At 50.6% G+C, this 19960-nt stretch overlaps 1 protein-coding gene and 1 long non-coding RNA gene across 3 annotated transcripts in view; one reads left to right on the top strand and one right to left on the bottom strand.

The window, feature by feature from the left end:
• Nucleotides 1–403: 403 nt before the first annotated feature.
• LOC122475615 lies at nt 404–1909 on the bottom strand. Its single transcript, XR_006295256.1, has 2 exons — nt 1606–1909; nt 404–651 (listed from the first exon to the last, which is right to left on the bottom strand). It is a non-coding gene; the product is annotated as an uncharacterized LOC122475615 (long non-coding RNA).
• Nucleotides 1910–2298: 389 nt separating this feature from the next.
• CE4H1orf226 (chromosome E4 C1orf226 homolog) overlaps nt 2299–19960 on the top strand; it is a 283880-nt gene continuing 266218 nt past the window's right edge. For both annotated transcript variants that reach the window (XM_043567575.1, XM_043567574.1), the window contains exon 1: nt 2299–2537. In XM_043567575.1, coding sequence (XP_043423510.1) covers nt 2433–2537 — 105 coding nt within the window. In that variant the 5' untranslated portion in view covers nt 2299–2432. The remainder of the gene's footprint in view (nt 2538–19960) is intronic.

Raw genomic sequence — 19960 nt, 5'->3', positions numbered from 1 at the left:
GATAATATACGTAAAGCTCTAAGAATAATGCCTGACACATAGAAAAAGCTCAATGCATATTAGCTACAGTGATTGATTCCATACATAACTACTAGAGGTCTATCTACTATGTAGTGGTCACTGTATTAGTGACCTGAAATACCTTTGGGGCTTCAGCTTTTTTGTGTCTGGTCTACAATGTGAATTCCAAAAATTCAGCCAGTCCAATGGGACCCAAGTAAATCTAGAAAGAAGGCCCTTTGGAGTCAAAAGACTTTAAATTCAGGAGGGAAAAGGAGATGTAAGTGAGGTAGTTGCTTAGGGTCTTGCCTTGAAGTGGTCGAGTTCTGATGCCAGCTTTTAGAGAGCACATTACGATGCATGTTAAAACCACCATGACATTCAAAGAGTCAGACATGCCCGATTAGATTTTCATGTTCTGTATTTATAAAAATGTTAGTGGTGCATTTCCTCAGTGCAAATGATTTTTGGCTCTTACTAATATTTATGTCTGTAGTAAAGTCTATACAGCATAAAGTAGGTGATGAATTTGTTCTAGTCATCAGTTTGCCTTTATTTAAGGGGATATCTCAGAAGATGCTGCATCTTGGCCAGGAATTTCAGCAGATTGGAAGCAGGCAACATATAGGAAAGGACAATTGTACTTTAGCACTAGGAGACAAAATGAGAAATACAATTATGGCAGTAATGCATTCTCTTATATAAATTTATCATGGAAATCGTCTAGGAAGCTATGCCTTTTGCAAGCCACATTGTGTTGCTTTGTGGTGATTCCCAGCCTTGCCTCTATGACAATCAGTGTTGTTTGGTTTGGGAGTTGTCTCGGGTGGATGTGTCCACAGGGCACCAAAAGCAGGATTAAGATGATGAGTTCAACCATCATTCCTCCTCCTACAGAGGAGCTGACCATTTGGTCTCAGTGATCTCAGGCTGGACTGGCTTTGGCACCAGCTTTTGGGAGGTAATAATTTGAAGGCACGGTGATTATAGCTTTCATGGACCACGACCTATAATGCTTCACAGATAATCCTATGACCCCCTCATTTGCACATTGCGCATAGCAGAAGCTCTTGATGTAAAGGAAAGAAGTAAATGGGTCTCTTCTTAACAACAGGCAAATAGACTGAAGTATTTGCCAAAGTGGAAAGAACAGTCAGAAATAACTTGGCGGTGGGGCGGCTGGGTGGCTCAGTCCATTGAGCGGTTGAGCACCCAACTTTGGCTCAGATCATGATCTTGCTGTTCATGAGTGTGAGCCCCACATCCGGCTCTGTGCTGACAGCTCAGAGCCTGGAGCCTGCTTGGGATTCTGTGTCTCCCTCTCTCTCTGCCCCTCTCCAGCTCGTGCTCTCTGTCTCAAAAATAAATAAATGTTTAAAAAAAAAAAAAAAAAAGAAAGAACTTGGAAGTTCACCTTATCCATACCCAGTTACAGAAGGTTTAATTAAGAAAAACAAAAACGTTGAGGATTCTCTTTAGTATTCCTTTTGTGGCCTACCCCATTTCCACGGGCTGATGGCTTTTTAATATTACAACCATTCTAAAAGGCACTCCCCCCCCCCCCCCCCCCCCCCGCAAGCCTGTATGACAGAAGTCACAAATCACCGCTCAAAGGAAGAAAAGGCGCCTGCGATGGGCCCCCGGTGAGCACAGTCTTGATTCTCCAGGGAAAGGGAACTCTCCGAATTCACGATTTGCACAGATCTGGGCCAGGACTGGGGCCTTCCTGCTAGAACATAAACACACGACCGTAAACACCGCCCCTCCCCCCCTCCAAAAAACAAAAACAAAACATCCAAGGCGCTGCTACCGCGTCTAACCCTCAGCAGCCCGGCCCCGAACGTGACCGTAAAAACAGCAGCGCGCTCGGGAGCAGGGCGCAGCTCGCGGGCCGGGCCGCAGGGCTCGCGGGCCGGGCAGGGCAGGCGCGGCGCTCCCGAGGACTTTCACCTGCTCGGCGGGCGGGCGGGCGGCGCGGGGCGGGCGCGGGGCGGGGCCTGGGCGCCCGCGGGAGGAGCCGGCCCGGGCCCGCCCCGCAGGAGGAGCCGCTCGCTGGCGGCCGATCCGGCGTCTCCGTGACAGGCACCCCGCTCCGCCGCCGCCACCGCCGCCGCCGCCGCCGCCGCCTTTTCTTCCTCGTCCGGGGCAGCCGCCGCGCCGGGTCCCGCTTCGGGCCGCGCGCCCACCGCTCCCCTCCCCCGGCCCGCCGCCTCCCGCCCGCTCCCGCCGCCGCCGCCGCCCTCCTCGCCCGCAGAAATCGCGCGGCCACAGCGCCGCCCGCAGCCGCGCCGCCCGCTGCCGCCCGGCCCTCGGCGCCGCTCGGGTCCCGGCTCCCGCGGCCGCCGCGCGCCCCTCCCCTCCGCTCCCCTGCCCGGTCTGGCCGGCCCCTTCCCGCTGCCGCCTCTGGAGGAGCCGGTCCACCGCGGGTCACCATGCCCAGCAAAACCAAGTACAACCTTGTGGACGATGGGCACGACCTGCGGATCCCCTTGCACAACGAAGACGCCTTCCAGCACGGCATCTGCTTCGAGGCCAAGGTGAGGGGTCCCGGGGGAGGGGGCGCTGCCCGGGAGGGGGCACGTCCGAGCGGACGCGGGGCTGGCGGGGGGCCTTAATGTTAGGGAGGTGACTTCCCTTCTCGGGACTGAATTCCCCGGGCTCCTGCCCAGAACTGCTACAGAGCAGCTGCGAAGTTTGGGCGGTATGGCTTCGCCCCCTCCTCCCACCTGCAGACTCCCCCATCCTCACCTCCCGGGACTGCTCGACTTGCCGATCCCTCCTTCCGCGGAGGAGAAGCCGGCGGGGGAGCGCAGCCAGGTCCCCTGGTTCTTTAGAATCGCTTTAGGGAAGCTCTGGTGTTATTTACCTGCTGGGATCCCTTGGGAGAGGTGTTTTCAGGAAGGTCTTTTAAAGGGGGAATGCCTGCTTCCTGATCGAGGAAAATAATACCGGAGTGGTGTGTGTGGTTTTTTTTTTTTTTTTTTTTTTTTTTTTTTTTTTTTTTTTTTAATTCCAGGTAACCGGGTCCAAGTGTCAGTCACTTCTTAAATGCTTGATTTGCCACGACTCCTTTGCAAGTGCCAGTCATTGAAGGGGGGAGGGGTGAAAGCTGCCCATTTGCTAGTTTTGTGGCGTAATGTTAAGTTTCAGCAGCCAGCAGGGAACCGCTGCTCAAGAATTTAGCGGGGATGACTGGAATTTTCAGGGCCGAGGCCGGAGCCCCAGCAGGTCCGTCCTTCGGGGAGGGGGCGGGGCGCGAGCCTCGGGACTGGACCAGTAGGTGCGGGATAAAGGCTGGCCCCCCTGGGATGCACTTCCCCGGGGTGAGGCGTTCTGGTTTCTGCGATCCCAGCTGGGGCTCCCGCTGCCCATCACTTGGGAAGAGTGCTTCTGCTCTTTCTTTATGCCGCCCGCCCCCAAAGGTCCAGGGTTTCTCAGTGTGCCTGCCACTGATAAGTGACGGAAAGTACTGCCCCTCCGAGTGGGTTGTTTTTTAGGTTCTTGCTGGTTTTGGAAAGACAGTACTTCCGATGTGGAGGCAGTTTTACTCTTCGTTCCCTTTTTTTCCTTGATGACTTCGTGGATGCAGGGTGTGATTTCCGGCAAGGATGACTCTGTCAGGTGGCTTTTTCCTTCAATTTGTGAAACATCTTTGGAGTGTCTGATAGGCGCCCCATGCAGTCAGTTATCTTTAGATTTTTTTCCTTCTCCTGGAGATGTGTGACTTGGTGAATCTTAACCTTTTTTTTTTTTTTTAATCCCCCCGAATAACCTTCTCCCAGCCATATTTGCTAGCGCTAGGACACCCCCTGCCCCCCACTGCCCCCCCCCCAAACCCTGCACAGCTGAACTGCTGGGTATGGCTGGGACCAGAGTGGGGCTGTGGCCGAGATCTTATCTTGCTTCTCCCGGAATAGACCTGGTTGGTCTAAGATGGGGTGTTTGGGTTAATTTTCGTCGAGGCCCGTTGCTTTGGTGAGCAGGTTTTTCATGTTAAAGTATGAAATTTTCATCACGGTCATCACTCAGTTTTCTTGAATGTACTGAAACTGTGGAATTGGCTTCGCCTTGTGTGGCTCGCCAGTGCTCCACAAGAATGAGGGGTCAGAATTAAAGTGCTCTAAAAACCTTTTTATTCAACATAAATAAACAAGTACATAAAATAAATCCTTTTCTTTTCTCAGCCTCTGCCTTTGGTCCCAACTGGGTCTCAGAACCCGGTATGCGTAAGAATCACCAGGTGAGGGGACTGAAAAGTCTGATTCTTGCCACCCCCCCCCCCAAGTCTAATTTGCTACATCTGGGGAGTTGGGGAGCCTGGGACTGTGTACCTTTAATGAGCATTCCAGGTGATTTAATGCAAGTGACTGGGACCAGACTTTGAGAGGCATGGGGCTTGAGGCTGGCCTCCAGCTTGCTGGATCTTACCTTCGCTTTCCCCATATGCAGTTTTTTTTTTTTCCTAAGCGAACGCCTGGGGGCTGCATGACGTAGTGCCGATCGTTAGCAACTTCCCTGGGTTCACACGCAGTGGTGCTTGATTAGAGGGGGTTTCACAGTTGGTCCAGGCGGTGTTCCCGATGCGGACCTGAGACCTAGGGGACCAAGGAGGCCTGCTCTGAGTTCTGCAAGGTAGAGGAGCGAGGGCGGGGCTCAGCTGGGTCTTAACCCCCAGCCCTTTGTAATTGACGCTGGACGCCAGCACCGTCAGACCCCGTCAGTCTAGACCTGAGTAGAGGTGGAAGCGGAAGCTTTTCTGTCCCATGGGCTAGCGCCGCCTCTGGCTGGTTTCCGCCTCCCAACAGAGCAGTGTCTGTGGGCCTGCGTGGTCCCTGGGATTTCAGGGTTAAATCCACACCACATTCGTCTCTTGTTTTGGAAAATCACAGGCTGTAAAATGTAAATGTATTCTTGCTGCCTTGTCAGATACCCTTGGAAAATGAGCCCATGTCTTTCTGTCCCAAGGGCTGGCAGCTTTTCAGAATCAACACTGGGTGAAGTGACTGTTTGGATGGATGCCGCTCATTTTCAGGGTTCTGCAGAGATTTGAAAGGTTGCGGCTGGGGTTGGAGGGCGTCTGGGAGTCAGAGGGTCTGGGCACTTACACACAACATCGTGCATTTAATTATTAAGCGGAATCGTGTAATTCTTACCCCTTCCCTAGAGGTGGGTCTCCCCATGTCTTATGAATGAGGATCTAGGCTCAGGGAGGTTGTTGCCTGCTTTGGTGCACACAGCTGTGGACGGCAAAGCCAGCATTTCAACCTGGGAACTTTGGCTTCAGACTCCCAAAGGTATTGCTTATTTAGTCATTTTTATGGAGTGTTCACTCTATGCCGGGCAGTGGCCTCATTCACAGCTCACTGGTGGGGCATCCTCAGGCTGCTGGCCTCTTGGACTTTGATGTAGGAATTACTTAAATTTTTAATGCCGGGCTGTTTCCAGATGTCCCCGTGGACTGGTAGTGGCTCCTGAGGGATCACCTGCGTTCCGTGTTCAGCATGGGTGCCTCGCCCATTGATCATTGCTGTGGGTGGTAAAAATCTCACTCGGCTTGAATGCTTGTATGGCCCTTCTGTACCAGCCTCTCCCTTTCCCGGGGTGTCTTCCTGGGGGCCAGTGCCATCTCCTGACTCTCTCCCCTTGCCGGGCGAGGAGGAGACTGCTAATGGTTTTGGCCCAAAGAACAATACAAGTGTTACTAACATAGTTATGCCTTCCATTTGTAGGTGATTTTTGATTTGCATGGGACTTTCCCATACAAAGAGTTTTCTTCACGTAGAAACAGAAACATTGGTTTTATCTCCATTTCTCAAATGAAAAAAAAATTGGGGATCAGAGGGATTAACTTGTCTATAGTCACAGAACTGCTAAGACAATATGATTAGAGCTGGTATTTAGTGAGCACTTACTATGAGCCATGTAGCTGTCCCCTCTGTTAACCATCCAGTACTTTTGTCTCCTGGTCCACGGTTCCTTCCGATGCTGAAGTAGTTGCCCCTCTATATCCACAGCCCTGATGGCCTCGCCCGTTGTCACAACTGGATAGCTCTTTAGTGCACCTGCAACAACCTTCTCATTTTTACAGATGAGGAAATTGCAGTCCAGGGGCAAGTCATTGACCCAGGGTCACCTGGCTAGATGCGAACGGGAACCAGGACTCTGGCCTAGTTTCCTGGCTTCAAGTTAGTTTCAGGAATCTGTTGCCACTTGACAAACTACCTGAAAACTCAGTGGCTTAAAACAGTATCTGTTTAATTGGCTCATGATTCGTGGGCCGGGAATTCAGGCAGGACTTGGCTGGGCCGTTCTTATGTTGACTGGCTCATTCATTTGGCTTCATGGCTGGGCTGGGCTGGAAGGTCCTAGAAGGTATCACTCACATGGCTGGTCCTCCACGTGATGGTTCTCTCCAGTGGGTAGCTTGGATGTCCTCACAGCCTGATGGTGCTTGTATTTGGCAGCTGGCTTCCAAGAGACAGTGTTCCAAGCAGGGAAGGTAGAAGCTTTTAAGGCCGGGCCTCCAAAGTTACAGAGGGTCGTTTTTGTATCCTGTTGGTCAAATCAGGCCATAGGCTGGCTCAGATTCAAGGGGAGAAATGGACTTCATTCTTGAGGGGGTATTAAGGTCACATCGCAAGGGTGCCCATGGGGCGGGAGAGATTGCCGAAGCTGTCTTTGGGTCATGGTCTGCCACAAAATTTTGTGTTCTTTTCCCTCTGCATACACCTTCTCCAGTGTTCTGAGTGTTGAGGACCTTGTCTCCTGCTTCTGTGTATAGCCCCCTTCCCCAGCATCAGGAACCTACATAGCCAGCAATAATAAATCCTTTGTCAAGTGCAAGAAATGTCCAGTTGTAGAAAGTCTGAAAGCAGTAGGTATATATTGTCACCCTGCGGAGTGATTTTGCAGTTTGGGAGCTCTTGGTCAAATCTGAACTCAATTCTGTGGCCCTATTTCCTTCCCTCCTTGCTAAATGGCTTCACTGGCTGGTGTTTTCCATGATGCGGATTTTAGAGATGCCGGTAACCCTGAACAGCATGCTGTTGGGAGGGCTTCCAGATTAGGACATAACGTTATTGGCTCGCCATAAAAGGGGTGTTCTGACTCACACTTGAGCCTGCAGCGTGGTAAAGGCTCCCATCGACTTCATTGTATCCTGGGTGTGTGAACTCTGCCTCCAGGGTCCTGTTTTTCTAGGGTTCTGGACCAGCGGGGATCCAGATGCAGGGCCTGCTGTATACACGGATACCATCATGGCTTATTTCACCTTCTTGTGTATTTGTCCAGATGCTTTCAAACTGATTGTTATCTTTTTTTTTTTTTTTAAACTAAGTTGACCTCCAAGATGGGGCTTGAACTCACTGCCCCAAGATCAGGAGTCCCATGCTCTACGGATGGAGGCAGCCGGGCGCCCTCCCGTTGTTATCTTCTCTGACCACTTTTGGGGGGCAGTAAGTCTCAAAGATACAGCGCTGCTCTGAAATGATGCCTTTTTTTTTTTTTTTATGCGTCAAGGTGTCCCAGGGCCACAGCTGGCGTTGGGGATCTGGTGGGCAAGTCTATTTCTACCTGGCCATACATTTCATGAATCGATGGCTTTCGGTCTGGTCTCCTTGGCCCCAAACGTCCCAGTTGTTTTAGTGATGCGAATCGTGCAGCCTCACGGAATTTGACCTTTGCCACAGTCATTACCTCCAAGACCCTAATCAGACACACTGTTTATTATCGCTTACTCATAATGCTGCTACTTCCAAGAACTCAAACTTTCAGAATGCTTTCTTTGACTATAATTATCTGCCTCCTCACAGCCTCATTGCCTCAAGGCTGCTTTTAGCTCCTCAGTGACCTCGCCGTCCTTCTTCCTTCCTCTTTTTGGAAAGTGAGCTTCCTTTCCCCCTGCTTTCTGATAGCTTTATGGAGACATAATTCACACACCACACAATTCACTAACTTAAAATAGACAATTAAGTGGTTTTTAGTATATCCCAGATACGTGTAACCATCACTGTAGTCAATTTTAGAATATTTTCATCACTTCAAAAAGAAACCTCTGGGGGCGCCTGGGTGGCTCAGTCGGTTGAGTGTTCGACTTTGGCTCAGGACATGATCTCACAGTTGGTGAGGTCGAGCCCTGCATCGGGCTCTGTGCTGACAGCTCAGAGCTTGGAGCCTCTTCAGATTCTATGTCTCCCTCTCTCTCTGCCCCTCCCCTGCTTGCACTCCGTCTCTCTCTTTCTCTAAAAAAAAAAAAATAAATAAATAAAAATAAACAAACAAACAGAAAAGGAACCTATATACCCTCTGGTTATAATCCCCCTACCCCTCCATCCATCCCAGCCCTAAGCAACCATTAATATACTTTCTGTCTCTAGAAAGGACATTTCGTATCAGTGGGATCATAAAGTATGATTTATGTGTGTGCACATGTGCACGTGACTGGCATCTTTAACTTAGCATAGTGTTTTCAGTCCACACCGCCTGCGTCAAAGCCTCATTCCTTTTTATGGCTGCATAATATTCCATTGTATGGACATACCACAATTTGTTTATCCATTCATCCATCGACGGACATTAAGGTTGTTTATTTTTTTTTTTAAGCTTATTTATTTTGAGAGAGAGACCGAGAATTCCAAGCTGGCTCCGTGCTGTCAGCGCAGAGCCCATCGTGGGGCGAACCCACGAGACGCGAGATCGTGACCTGAGCCGAAATTGAGAGTCGGACGCTTAACTGACTGAGCCACCCAGGTGCCCCAAGGTTGTTTATGCTCTAGCTACTGTGAATACTGCTTCTGTAAACACTGGTGTGCATGTTTCTGTAGGGAGGTGTGGCTTCATTTTTTGTGGGTAGATAAGTAGGAGTGGAATTGCTAGATATCGTAGTAGTCAGGTTTAACCATTTGTGGAACTGCCAGGTGGTTTCCAGCATGGCTGCACCTTGGCCACCAGCAGGGTTTTGGTTTCTTTACATCCTCACCGACACTTGTAATTGTCTGACTTTTTGATTCTAGCCAGCCTAGTGGGTGTGAGGCGCTATCTCCTTGTGGCTTTGAGTTGCATCTCCCTGATGAATAACGATATAGAACATGTGTTTATCTGGCATTTATATATCTTCTTTGGAGAAACGCCTGTTCAGATCCTTTACCCATTTTTTGGGTTGCCTTTTTAAAAAAAAGTTACTGAGTTGCGGGCTGCCTGGGTGGCGCCTGACTCTTGATTTTGGCTCAGGTCACGATCCCAGAGTGGGGAGATCAAGCCCTACATCAGGCTCCAGGCTGGGTGTAGGAGCCTGCTTGGGATTCTCTCTCTCTCTCTCTCTCTCTCTCCCTCTCTCTCCCTCTCTCTCCCTCTCTCTCCCTCTCTCTCTGCCCCTTTCCACTTGCTCTCTCAAAATAAATAAACTTAAAAAAAAAAGCAATTGTCCTGCTGTTACCCTTTTCTGTCTTTGTGCTTCCTGACTTTTCTTCCTGCTCAGCCCGTCCTCCGTGGTCTGCTCTCTGAGCAGAATCTCCTCTTTGCTGGCTGCTCTTTCTCCTCCCTTGGACCTCTTGTGTGAGGGCTTGATTGCTGTGTGGGTTGGCTCCTGGATCCCTAACTCCAGTCCAGAGTCTGGATCTTCATTTTCTGTTTCCTGCTCGTGGTCTCTGCACCGAGGAACAGGTTGCTGGCTCCTTCCCCTCAACAAGCTGGATAGCAAACCTCTCTGACTCGGGACTTCTGTTAGCGACCCCAGCATGCTCTCGGGTACCCAGGCCTGATACTTGGGAGCACTGCCTGGACCCTGTCATATAACAGGCGAAACTCACTGGCTGTTCACTGGGTCCCTACCGTGGCCAGGCTGTTCTCTCCGCTAGCCTCCACATGAAGTCAGTTGCTGTGTTCTTGAATCTTCTCCGTGACCTCCATCCACGCACCTCCGCCCGTTCCATCCTTTCCCACCTCTGGCCGGCTCACACTCTCACCGCCTCTCCCCGGACTGTTTGAGTAACTTTCTGGAGGCGTCCACTTGATCCTATAAACGTGTGCTCTGGTACTTTTCCCGAAGTATAATTATGTTGTCCCTCCTCCTCCAAAACACGGTGAGTTCCTAGGCCTACTATATTAGGTCCTGATTCTTAGCATGATATTCAGCGCTCTCTGTTTCTGAATAATTCCCTTTATCACCCTGCGCTCTGACCCAATCAGAGCACACCCCGTTCCCTAGGCCCCCTTGTCACGTCCCACCCAGTGTCACTTGGTGAGGTGGATGTTACCAGCCCCTCCTCTGTGTGGAAGGGACTGACGAGACCCCACGGTGGTGCTGAGCTGCTTGCTGTGATTTTTTTCTCCGCGTGTCGTCATCGGGGGCCCTGTCACTCTGCCCCCCAATGCCTGTACCTTCTGCCGTGCTCAGGCAGCGACTTGCATATAGAATGTGCATTTGGAGGGAAGGAACATGATTTCTGGGATGTTCACTACGAGGACTGCCAGGAGGGCCCTGCTGTGAGCCCAAGAAATGCATTTGTCTCAGCTGGCTCCAGTCCCCTCTCAAGCACAGTTCCCGTGCTTTTTGCCTGGGTCCCTGGGGACCTCAGGGCCTCCCCGGCCTCCCAGGACGCATCCGTACTCCCACCTCACAGAGCGGCTTTTCCTCCCAGGGGAAGTGCCGAGTAAGCATTTTTTCCTGCATTAAACGGAATTCCTGTGATGGGCATGCGGTGGAATTAGAATCTTTGATTACAGAACATATGGCCAGTTTCAGGAATACCTAATTGCCATTTATTAGTAAAAAACATATTTGCAGCCTGTTGTGTTCTCATTAACGAATCGACACCTTTCCCCCCTCATTCACTGTTTTGTTTCCTTTAACTTGCTCTTTGGTAAGTTTGGTGACATGAATTTGGCTGACGTGCGGCATGGCATGGATTCCGGAACCAGACTGTCTTTGGGTTCAGATCCTGGCCCTGTCTTGCTGCGTGACCCCGTGGGAGTTACTTAGCCTCTCTCCTGTGGTACCCTGGTCTGAACAAAGAGGGTACGAATACGTACCTTCTGGGGTTCACGAGTAAATGAGTTACACGTGGAAGTGAGTTACACGTGGAAACGCCTGGTGCTGTGCCTGGCTCAGGCCCGGCTGCTATTTTTATTGTTACTTCATCGGACAAATTGCACCTTAAATTTCATGTGTGTTTCATCTGGTTGTAATCTGTGGAGTTAGCAGATTCATTCTCTGATAAGTCAGAGGCCTCCTGGTGCACATCCCCATTCTGCACACGGGGTAAAGATCCAGCCGAGTCGGCCAGAGTGCTTCTCAAAGTTGCAACTCAGGCAGCGTGACTACTTTGTGGGCTTAAAATAGCTGTCAGCCTCCTTGGGAGGGAATAAAGAAGGGTTAACTAGCTCCTGGGGCATGCCCCCATCCCATTTGTTCCAGCCCGTGAGCCTCGTTAGGATTAAAAATCACAGAATCTCGTTAAGTGCGGTGTGCTGTCTGTCTGCCCTGTCTCTCTCTGAAATTTCTTGGATAAATATTTCTTTAAGCAGGGGTAATCTGAGCAGAAGGAATCTCGCATCATGGGATTAATTAATATCTTGTGATGCTTACATTTTCCTTTTCAATTTTTCTATTCAGCATCATGTTTCCTTTTAAGCACCAGAGCAGCTGGTTTAAAAGTGACTTACAATGGCACTTCCAGCAAGTTCCGTGCCCAGAGTGTCGGAACGCTTTCAGACCCCTACGCCTCTCCCGCTGCGGGCAAGGCGGTTGGTTTGGTGCAGCGCTTCTAGGAGACTTGTGTGTTCTTATACCCTTGTGGTCCATCCAAGAGAACTGAGGGCCGTGGCTTCTCCCCCACATACTCTAGAGGCTACAGTGCTTTCCAGGAGACCTGGTGAAATGATCGGCCCTGAGAGGTGAAGGAGACCTGGGACTCCCTACTAAGGGGTGTCCGGGAAGGGGGCACTTGCCACCCAGTGCACCCTGTATGCAGAAGAGTCTGAGCTCCCTTAGCCCGTGTGTGAGCATGTGGGTGGGAAGTGTGTGCTTGCAGAATTGTCCCATGTTCTGTATTCTGGGTGCTGTTCCCTGCTGGCTCTGGGTGTGCATTTCTCACCTGATCTGGGCTATGAGCTGCTCGAGGGCCAAGGGGAGGTTCCCCCTACCTCAGCCTCGTATGGTCAGCATCAGAGAAAGCTAACAGAATCGCCATTATCACGTTAAAAGCACTTGCTGGGTTCCAGGCACTGTTCACATTCTGTGAAATGGTTAATCCTCTCAATAGCTGCCTGAGTTAAGGTTCTCTCGCCGACTTTTACAGATGGGGAAGCCGAGGCAGAGAGGGACAGAGTAACTTGCTCAAGGTCCGTAGTTAGTAATGGACAGACCTTCCAGTCAAAGCCAGGCAGTTTGGCCCAAGGCATCTCTGCATATCTTTCAAAATACCAAGAGCTATTATTTGTCAACTACCACCTTCTACCCTTGGTTCTCAGCGTTTTATTTACTTATTTTTAGTTTTTAAAGGTTTTCTTTTGAAGTAATCTCTACACCCAGTGTGAGATTCGAACTCACAACCCCGTGATCGAGAGTCACACGCTCTCCCGACGACGGAGCCAGCCAGGCGCCCCTCTCAGCCTTTTACGTATGTTAACTAACTTAATCTTTACAGCGGCCCCGTGAGAGTAGGTGCTATTGTACCCGTTTTGCATATGAGGAAACCGAGGCACATCTTTCTAGGTTAAGTTGAATGGGCACATGGTCATTAAAGGTGGTGGTCTTCTTGCCTGTGGCCCAGGGACTGGTCTGCTGTGTGCCAGCAGGCGATGGGCCATCTGCCGAGACCGCTCTTGTGGGCCGTGTGGCTGAGCTCTAGACAGGGACATGAGGCATTAGTGAGAGGGATAGCAGTTGAAGGGAGAGGAGCTTTGGGGGCCCTTCCTTCCTGGAGAGGGGTGTTATTTGCTGGGCTCTTGCCACGCACTTCCTGTCTAGTGATGGGTTCCTCTCCCCCCCACCCCCCTTACCACACCTCTTCCTCCCAGCAACTTCCACGCCCCCTTCCCTGCCTTTTCCTGCATTTCTGAGCCCCCCCCCCCCCCCCCCCCCCCCGCCCAGGAGACTACAAATGCTGGAAAACTTCAGCCTGGGAGCTGCTGTTGCCCTGGCTTGGAAATCTCTGTGCACAACAGAGAAGCCCCTGAGTTGTGTCTTTTTGTTCTCTCTTGATTATAAACTCTTCCCTTTTTGTTTTGGTCTCTTTGGACGGGGAGAGGCGCTCATGTGGAAGCATTTCTTTTTCTGCCAAGAGGAAGATGAATGTCTCCCAGGGGCCAAGTGACAGGTAACATAATCTCTCACTCCCTTGCTATTTCCACATAAACACACACAACCTGGACCTGGGCTGTAGCTCTCTTTGCAAACTGGCCCTTGCTGTGCATGGATTTTCTTTTATTAAAAAAAAAAAATTTTTTTTAGTGTTATTTATTTTTTGAGACAGAGAGAGACAGAGCATGAGCAGGGGAGGGGCAGAGAGAGAGGGGGACACAGAATCTGAAGCAGGCTCCAGGCTCTGAGCTGTCAGCACCGAGCCCGATGCGGGGCTCAAACTCACAAACCGTGAGCTCATGACCTGAGCTGAAGTCGAGCGCTTAACCCACTGAGCCACCCAGGCGCCCCTGGATTTTCTTTTTTTCAATGTGGCCGCCCAGGTGAAGCGCGTTATGTCCCTGGCGCCCGTACCCAAAGTGTGATGGAAACTACTTCTGGACTCAAGGTTATTGAAATGCGACTCTGTCCTCCTCCAGGCCCAGAATTTTGCAGCATCTTTCAATGAGGAGAATCACCTGCAGATTCCTTTGATTAGTGAAAGCAGCTGTTCTCAGACTTTGGCGTCTCTTGGAATCATCTGGAAACGAATAAAAATACGGAGGCCCAGGCTTGTTGAAGTAGTGAGAGGGCCTGACCTCTGTCTTGATCATGCTTCCCAGGCAATGCTGACAGACGCCCTGGGTCTGAAACATCGTCGCTCTTTGGGGAGGTAAAGAAGGAAAAAAAAAAAAAAGACTGATGACTGGGGGCTCCCAGTGATTTAAATCCAGCTCATACCGGAGCCCCTGGGTGGCTCAGTCGGTTAAGCGTCCAACTTTGGCTGAGGTCGTGATCTCGCGGTTCATGAGTTCGAGCCCCATGTCCGGCTCTGTGCTGACAGCTCGGAGCCTGGAGCCTGCTTCGGATTCTGTGTCTCCCACGCTCTCTGCCCCTCCCCTGCTCAGACTCTGTCTCTGTCTCGAAAATAAATAGACATTAAAAAAAATAAATCCAGCTAGTACAGGGTTGTAGCCTGGGAGTTGCAGTTTTTATGTCCTTGGTTTCTTTGCTGAGACTTTTTTTTTTTTTTTTTGGTCTCCAGCACATTAAATGAAGGCTGCCTTAAAATTTTTTGTCAGGTAATTCTAATATGTCTGTCCTCTTGTGTCGGCATCTTTTGATTGTCTTTTCTCATTCATGTTGAGGTTTTCCCGGTTCCCAGGATGATGAATGATGTTTGATTGAAAGCCGGACGCTTTGGGTATTATGTTATGAGATTCTGGATCTTAATTAAATCTTCTGTTTCAGCGAGGCTCCTCTGTCCTTGGCGGGGAGTGCTGCCTCATTACTGTCAGGTGGAGGCAGAAGTCTAGAGTCTTCTCCTGGGCCTCGGCTGATCCCACACTGGAGGCGGGCAGGGGGGGCCTCACCTGCCTCGCTTATGGGGCCTCCGCTGACGCTCTGCCCTTTTTTTTTTTTTTTTAATTTTTTTAGTGTTTATTTATTTTTGACAGAGCATGAGCGGGGGAGGGGCAGAGAGAGAGGGAGACCCAGAATCCAAAGCAGGCTCCAGGCTCTGAGCTGTCAGCACAGAGCCCGACGCGGGGCTCGAACTCACAGACCGCAAGATCATGACCTGAGCCGAAGTCGGACGCTCAACCGACTGAGCCGCCCAGGCACCCCTGATGCTCTGCCTTTTATAACTGCTGGGCGGTGGTGAAAGTTCTGGACTCTCCCCTAGGCCTCCTCTGCCCCGCCCAGCAAGGAGGGGAGGAGGCTGTGTCACCCCCGTGGCCCAGCTTCCATTCAGCCTTCCCTGATAGCCCTGGAGGAAGGTAAGGGTGCAGGCGACTCCATACAGTCTGGTGAAGGCCGAAGGTGGGTTTCTGGACCCCGCAGGTAGGAGTGAGGGTGGGAGGTACGGTTTTCTTGTATGGCGTTGGGCTGGGGTAAAGCTGTTGTCTGCCTTGTGACGCTGCCCCTGTCCTGGTCCTTTGGCTGGAGAAAGCAGTCTCTTCTTAGACCTTTCTTTTTCTTTTAAGTTTATGATTGTTTAGTAATTTGTACACCCAACGTGGGGCTCGAACTCACAACCTTGAGATCAAGGGTCGCATGCTGTTCTGACTGAGCCAGGTGCCCCGGGACTTTTTAAATTGTCTTTTGGCGTTTCTGGGTCTCTGGCTTCTCCAGCAACCGGTCTGGGATGTGTGAGGCAGAAGGAAAACCCAGGGAAGCCAGGTGCCACGTTGTGCCTTGGGTGCTGAGGTCCTTGGCCGGCTGGCCTTCTTTCTATCTCTCCAAGTCCTCTTCTGCTTGTTTTATGTATAATGGCTGGAGTTTGCTGGTTATTAGCAGGAGGAATAGAGAAAAGTTTGTCTCCTCCATGTTTCTGGAAATAGGAGTTTTGCACATTTGGAACTTTAAAAGATGAATAGGGGTGCCTGGATGTTTCAGTGGGGTAAGCGACCGATGCTTGATTTCGGCTCAGGTCATGATCTCCTGGTTCATGGGTTCAAGTCCTGCGTTGGGCTCCGTGCGGATAGTGCAGAGCCTGCTGGGGATTCGCTCTCTCCTCCTCTCTGCCCCTCTCCTGCTAGCTGTTTGCTAGCTCCCTCTCTCTCTCTCTCTCTCTCAAAATTAAGAAAAACCAAAAAGATGAATGGATGATGAAGTTGTGTGTGTGTGTGTGTGTGTGTGTGTGTGTGTACATGGACACATATGGTGGAATATTAACTCAGCTATACAAAAGGGATGAGATCTTGTCATTTGTGACAACATGGACGTAGAGGGTATTGTGCTGAGTTAGATGCCATGTGATTTCACTTATATGTGGAATCTGAAAAAGAACACAACACGTAGCTTCATAAATGCAGAGAACAAACTGGCGATTGCCATATGGGAGGTAGAGGTGGGTGGGTGAAACAGGTGATGGGGATTAAGATGTACAAACTTCTAGTTACAAAAAATAAGTCAGAGCTGAGCAATGCGGCAGAGGGAACACAGTCAATGGTATTGTGATAAAGTTGCATGGTGATTAGATGGTGAACACACTTGTCCTGGTGAGCATGGGGTATGGAATTGTCGAAACAACTTGCACGCCTGGAACTATAACCCTGTCAGACGTCAGTAAAGCTCCCGAGGTGATGGTGATCAAATCAAGACGCACAATTGAGAATCTCAGGGTCAGCGCTGGAGCAGGCCAAGGCAGTTTGGGTGGAAAGACCAGAAAGACCTGGGCTCTTCCCCAAGTGGTGGTCTTTATGAATCATCGTGTCCTCCCTCCCAAGTCCTTATAGTACTTACATTCACTCTCCTTCCATAGATTTATTTTTTCCCCTCTGTTCAGCCCTTTGTGAACCTAACTTGGGTTCCCTAAATACATGTTCCTAAATGCAGATATAGAAATTGATCCGGTCCTATAGGAAGTATTTATTGTGCTTCTGTCTTTGGGGCACAGTGCTTGGTGTGGAGGTCAGAGAGTCAGAAGGCCAGATGGTGACTTAGGGGACATCCACATAGATGGGGAGGTCTGGGTGCATGGAAAGACAGGTGTAATGGCAGGATTATGTATTGAGCACATACTGTGTGCTGGGTATTCTACAAGCTGTTTTCTTTTTTTTTTTTTTAATTTTTTTTTCTTTTCAACGTTTATTTATTTTTGGGACAGAGAGAGACAGAGCATGAACGGGGGAGGGGCAGAGAGAGAGGGAGACACAGAATCGGAAACAGGCTCCAGGCTCTGAGCCATCAGCCCAGAGCCTGACGCGGGGCTCGAACTCACGGACCGCGAGATCGTGACCTGGCTGAAGTCGGACGCTTAACCGACTGCGCCACCCAGGCGCCCCAACAAGCTGTTTTCTAAGCTTTCTCATTTAATCCTTTGAACTACACTGCATGATAGACGTTTTCTTCTCCCTTTTTGCCATGGAGGTTTTGAAGGCTCGGTATTAAGTGACTTGTCCAAGGTCGCTCGCTCCATGTCTAAATCTGAGTCAAAATTGGACCACGAATTTGCTAAAACAAGGCCTTGCTTTTTCCAAAGGAATGTTCCACTGAGGTTTCTTTTTTTTAAAAAAAATTTTTTTTTTCAACGTTTATTTATTTTTGGGACTGAGAGAGACAGAGCATGAACGGGGGAGGGGCAGAGAGAGAGGGACACACAGAATCGGAAACAGGCTCCAGGCTCCGAGCCATCAGCCCAGAGCCCGACGCGGGGCTCGAACTCACGGACCTCGAGATCGTGACCTGGCTGAAGTCGGATGCTTAACCGACTGCGCCACCCAGGCGCCCCTCCACTGAGGTTTCTTGACGAGCTGTGGGTTCTGTGTTGGGGGAGAGCTTATCTGTTTATATTCTTCCCCGGGACAGTTTTCAGAGGCAGCTGTGAGTGGCTTGGTCTGTGACTTTGGAAGAGGTCTTGCAGGGGCGTTAAATGACTCTTAATTTCAGCTCAGGTCATTATCTCGCGGTTGGTGAGAGGGAACCCCGTGTCGGGCTGTGTGCTGATAGCGCGGAGCCTTCTTGGGAATCTCTCTCTCCCTTGTCTCTCTGTCTCTCCCCTGCTTTCATGTGTGTGCTCTCTCCCTCTCTCAAAATAAATATTAAAAAAAAATGTCACTATACTAGTTCTGTGAGGAGTGGGTTGTGGCAGGGGGTGGGTGGGTTATAATGGACCAGAGAGTGGCTCATCACGTACTCGAGGTGAGAGCTGGTAGTGGCTGGGACGAGGGCGCGTGGTCCACTCCGGAAGTTGCCAAGAGGCGCAAGGCATCTTTCGGTTTGGAACGACCACGTGCAAAAGCGATGAAGGGAAGGGGCAGATTTTAGGTAAGTGCAGGGAAGGGTGGTCCTGTGGTTGGGGTAGGGGAGAGGAGGGTTTATATGGTAGGGTTTAGTATTTTTTTTTTTTTTTAAAGAGAGACAAAAAAAAAAAAGGAAAGGAAAAAATGACTGAGGTAGGAAGACCTATATCCCAGGAGGCTTTAAGTACCAGGCTTGAGCAATGTGGCTTAATCTTGTAAACAGTGGGGAGCAGAAAATATTTTTAGGGGATGAGCTGTGTACCTGTGTGTATATGTATGCACACACAGGTGTCCTGTGTTAGGACGAGGAAAGGGATGAGAGCTGTTTGTAAAAATTGCAGTGAGGGCCATTGCTAAAGCCCGGGTGTAGGACCTGGACCAGGATGACCAAGGGGGGGGGGGCGCGTGGAAATGAAGGGATAGATGTAGGAGAAACTACAAAGACAACATCTATTGTGTCCTCTGGGCCAGTCCATGTTTGGGAAGGAGAATCGGAAAAGATGCGGAGTTAAATAGTCTGAACTTGGATTGGATCGTTACAACTCACGTGACAAAGCTTTGGATGCCATCCGTTTGCAGGATCCTCTAATACCTGAACTGCATGAGCTGGAAAGGTGGTTTAAGGTGCCTCCTCTCTGTATCTGGTCCTAAGCTGGTCGCCAGGGGTTAGGCCCTTAGCTGCCCGATGTCCTTGGGTCCCGTGTGGCGTTCTCTACTTCTTAGAGCAGTCCTGATCTCTTTCACTACCTCCGAATTGAGGGAGCACGTTGTCAGGCTGTAGAGACTTGGCACTTGAAGGTCTGTTGAGACAAAACGATGACCACGAGACCGAGGCCGTCTGAGCCCCTTGTGACATGCGGGGAAACGCTGAGTGGGATGCTTGCAAGGGCTGTAAAGACACGGCCCCCGGACAGTCGGCCATCGCAGCAAAGGGGCGGCCCTTTCTTCCCGCCAGCCTTTTCTTGGGAGTGGCAGTTGCTGAAACATGAGAAGTTCAGACAGGGATTCTGTAAGTCTCTGGTGACAAGTCTGTAATGGGTTCCCGAGGCTAATTAGGTTGTTAGGGGTATTAGCAACTTCCCTTGTGTCCCTAAGGCTTTCTGTTAATACCACTGCCTGTCCTGCAAGGACTTCTGTATTCTATGGCCTCCCCCCCCCCCATGGTACCCACTGGGGGGGGCGTGCGATCCCGAAACGAGCACCATATTTGATTGGCTTCTGACGCATTGCAGGTGCACCACTGATCGTGACCAGATGCATGAAGCCAACACCATTGGGTTTGCCCGGCTCTGCTCCCCCTTACCTTTCCCTGGAAGCCCGTGTCTGGCGTGGGGTCCCTAGTGTGACTCTTGCTGCCAGTAACTCTTCTTTGGCCCGGCCCAGCTGCCGTCTGGGTTGTGTTGGTTTTTGCGCAGAGAATGTGCTGCTTGGCTTTGCCCTCTCAGCCTTTCTTTCCCTTTCAAGATGCTGCAGATCTCTATGGTACGAGACTCCTTTTTCTTCCGCTGAGGTGATGCAGCCTGCGGCCCGAAGCTCTCTTGGTTCTCGCACACCTGGGATGGACGCATCCTCCCCACGGTCCGCTTGCGGGGCTTACCTCCTCAAATCCTGGTTTCTCCACTGGTCTCCCAGCTTTGCTGCCCTTCCTTGGATTGCTAAGCACCATTTCACATATAATCTGTCGTCTGTGTCCGTAGCATAGGCTCCGTAAGAGGTGGTTGAACTTCTGTATTTTTGGCAGACGGCCTGGCACGTAGTAGCTGCTCCCTAAACACACGTAAGCAGGCGCGGAATTCACGGGTTTAGTTCGTCAGGGTTAGGCTGCTCCTTAGCGTCCTTTAGACGTCTGGTGCCTCCTGCCCGTGGTGCATTTCAT

This window comes from Prionailurus bengalensis, chromosome E4 (assembly GCF_016509475.1).
Source record: "Prionailurus bengalensis isolate Pbe53 chromosome E4, Fcat_Pben_1.1_paternal_pri, whole genome shotgun sequence".
Taxonomy (NCBI): domain Eukaryota; kingdom Metazoa; phylum Chordata; class Mammalia; order Carnivora; family Felidae; genus Prionailurus; species Prionailurus bengalensis.
This window is presented reverse-complemented; position numbering and strand designations above follow the sequence as displayed.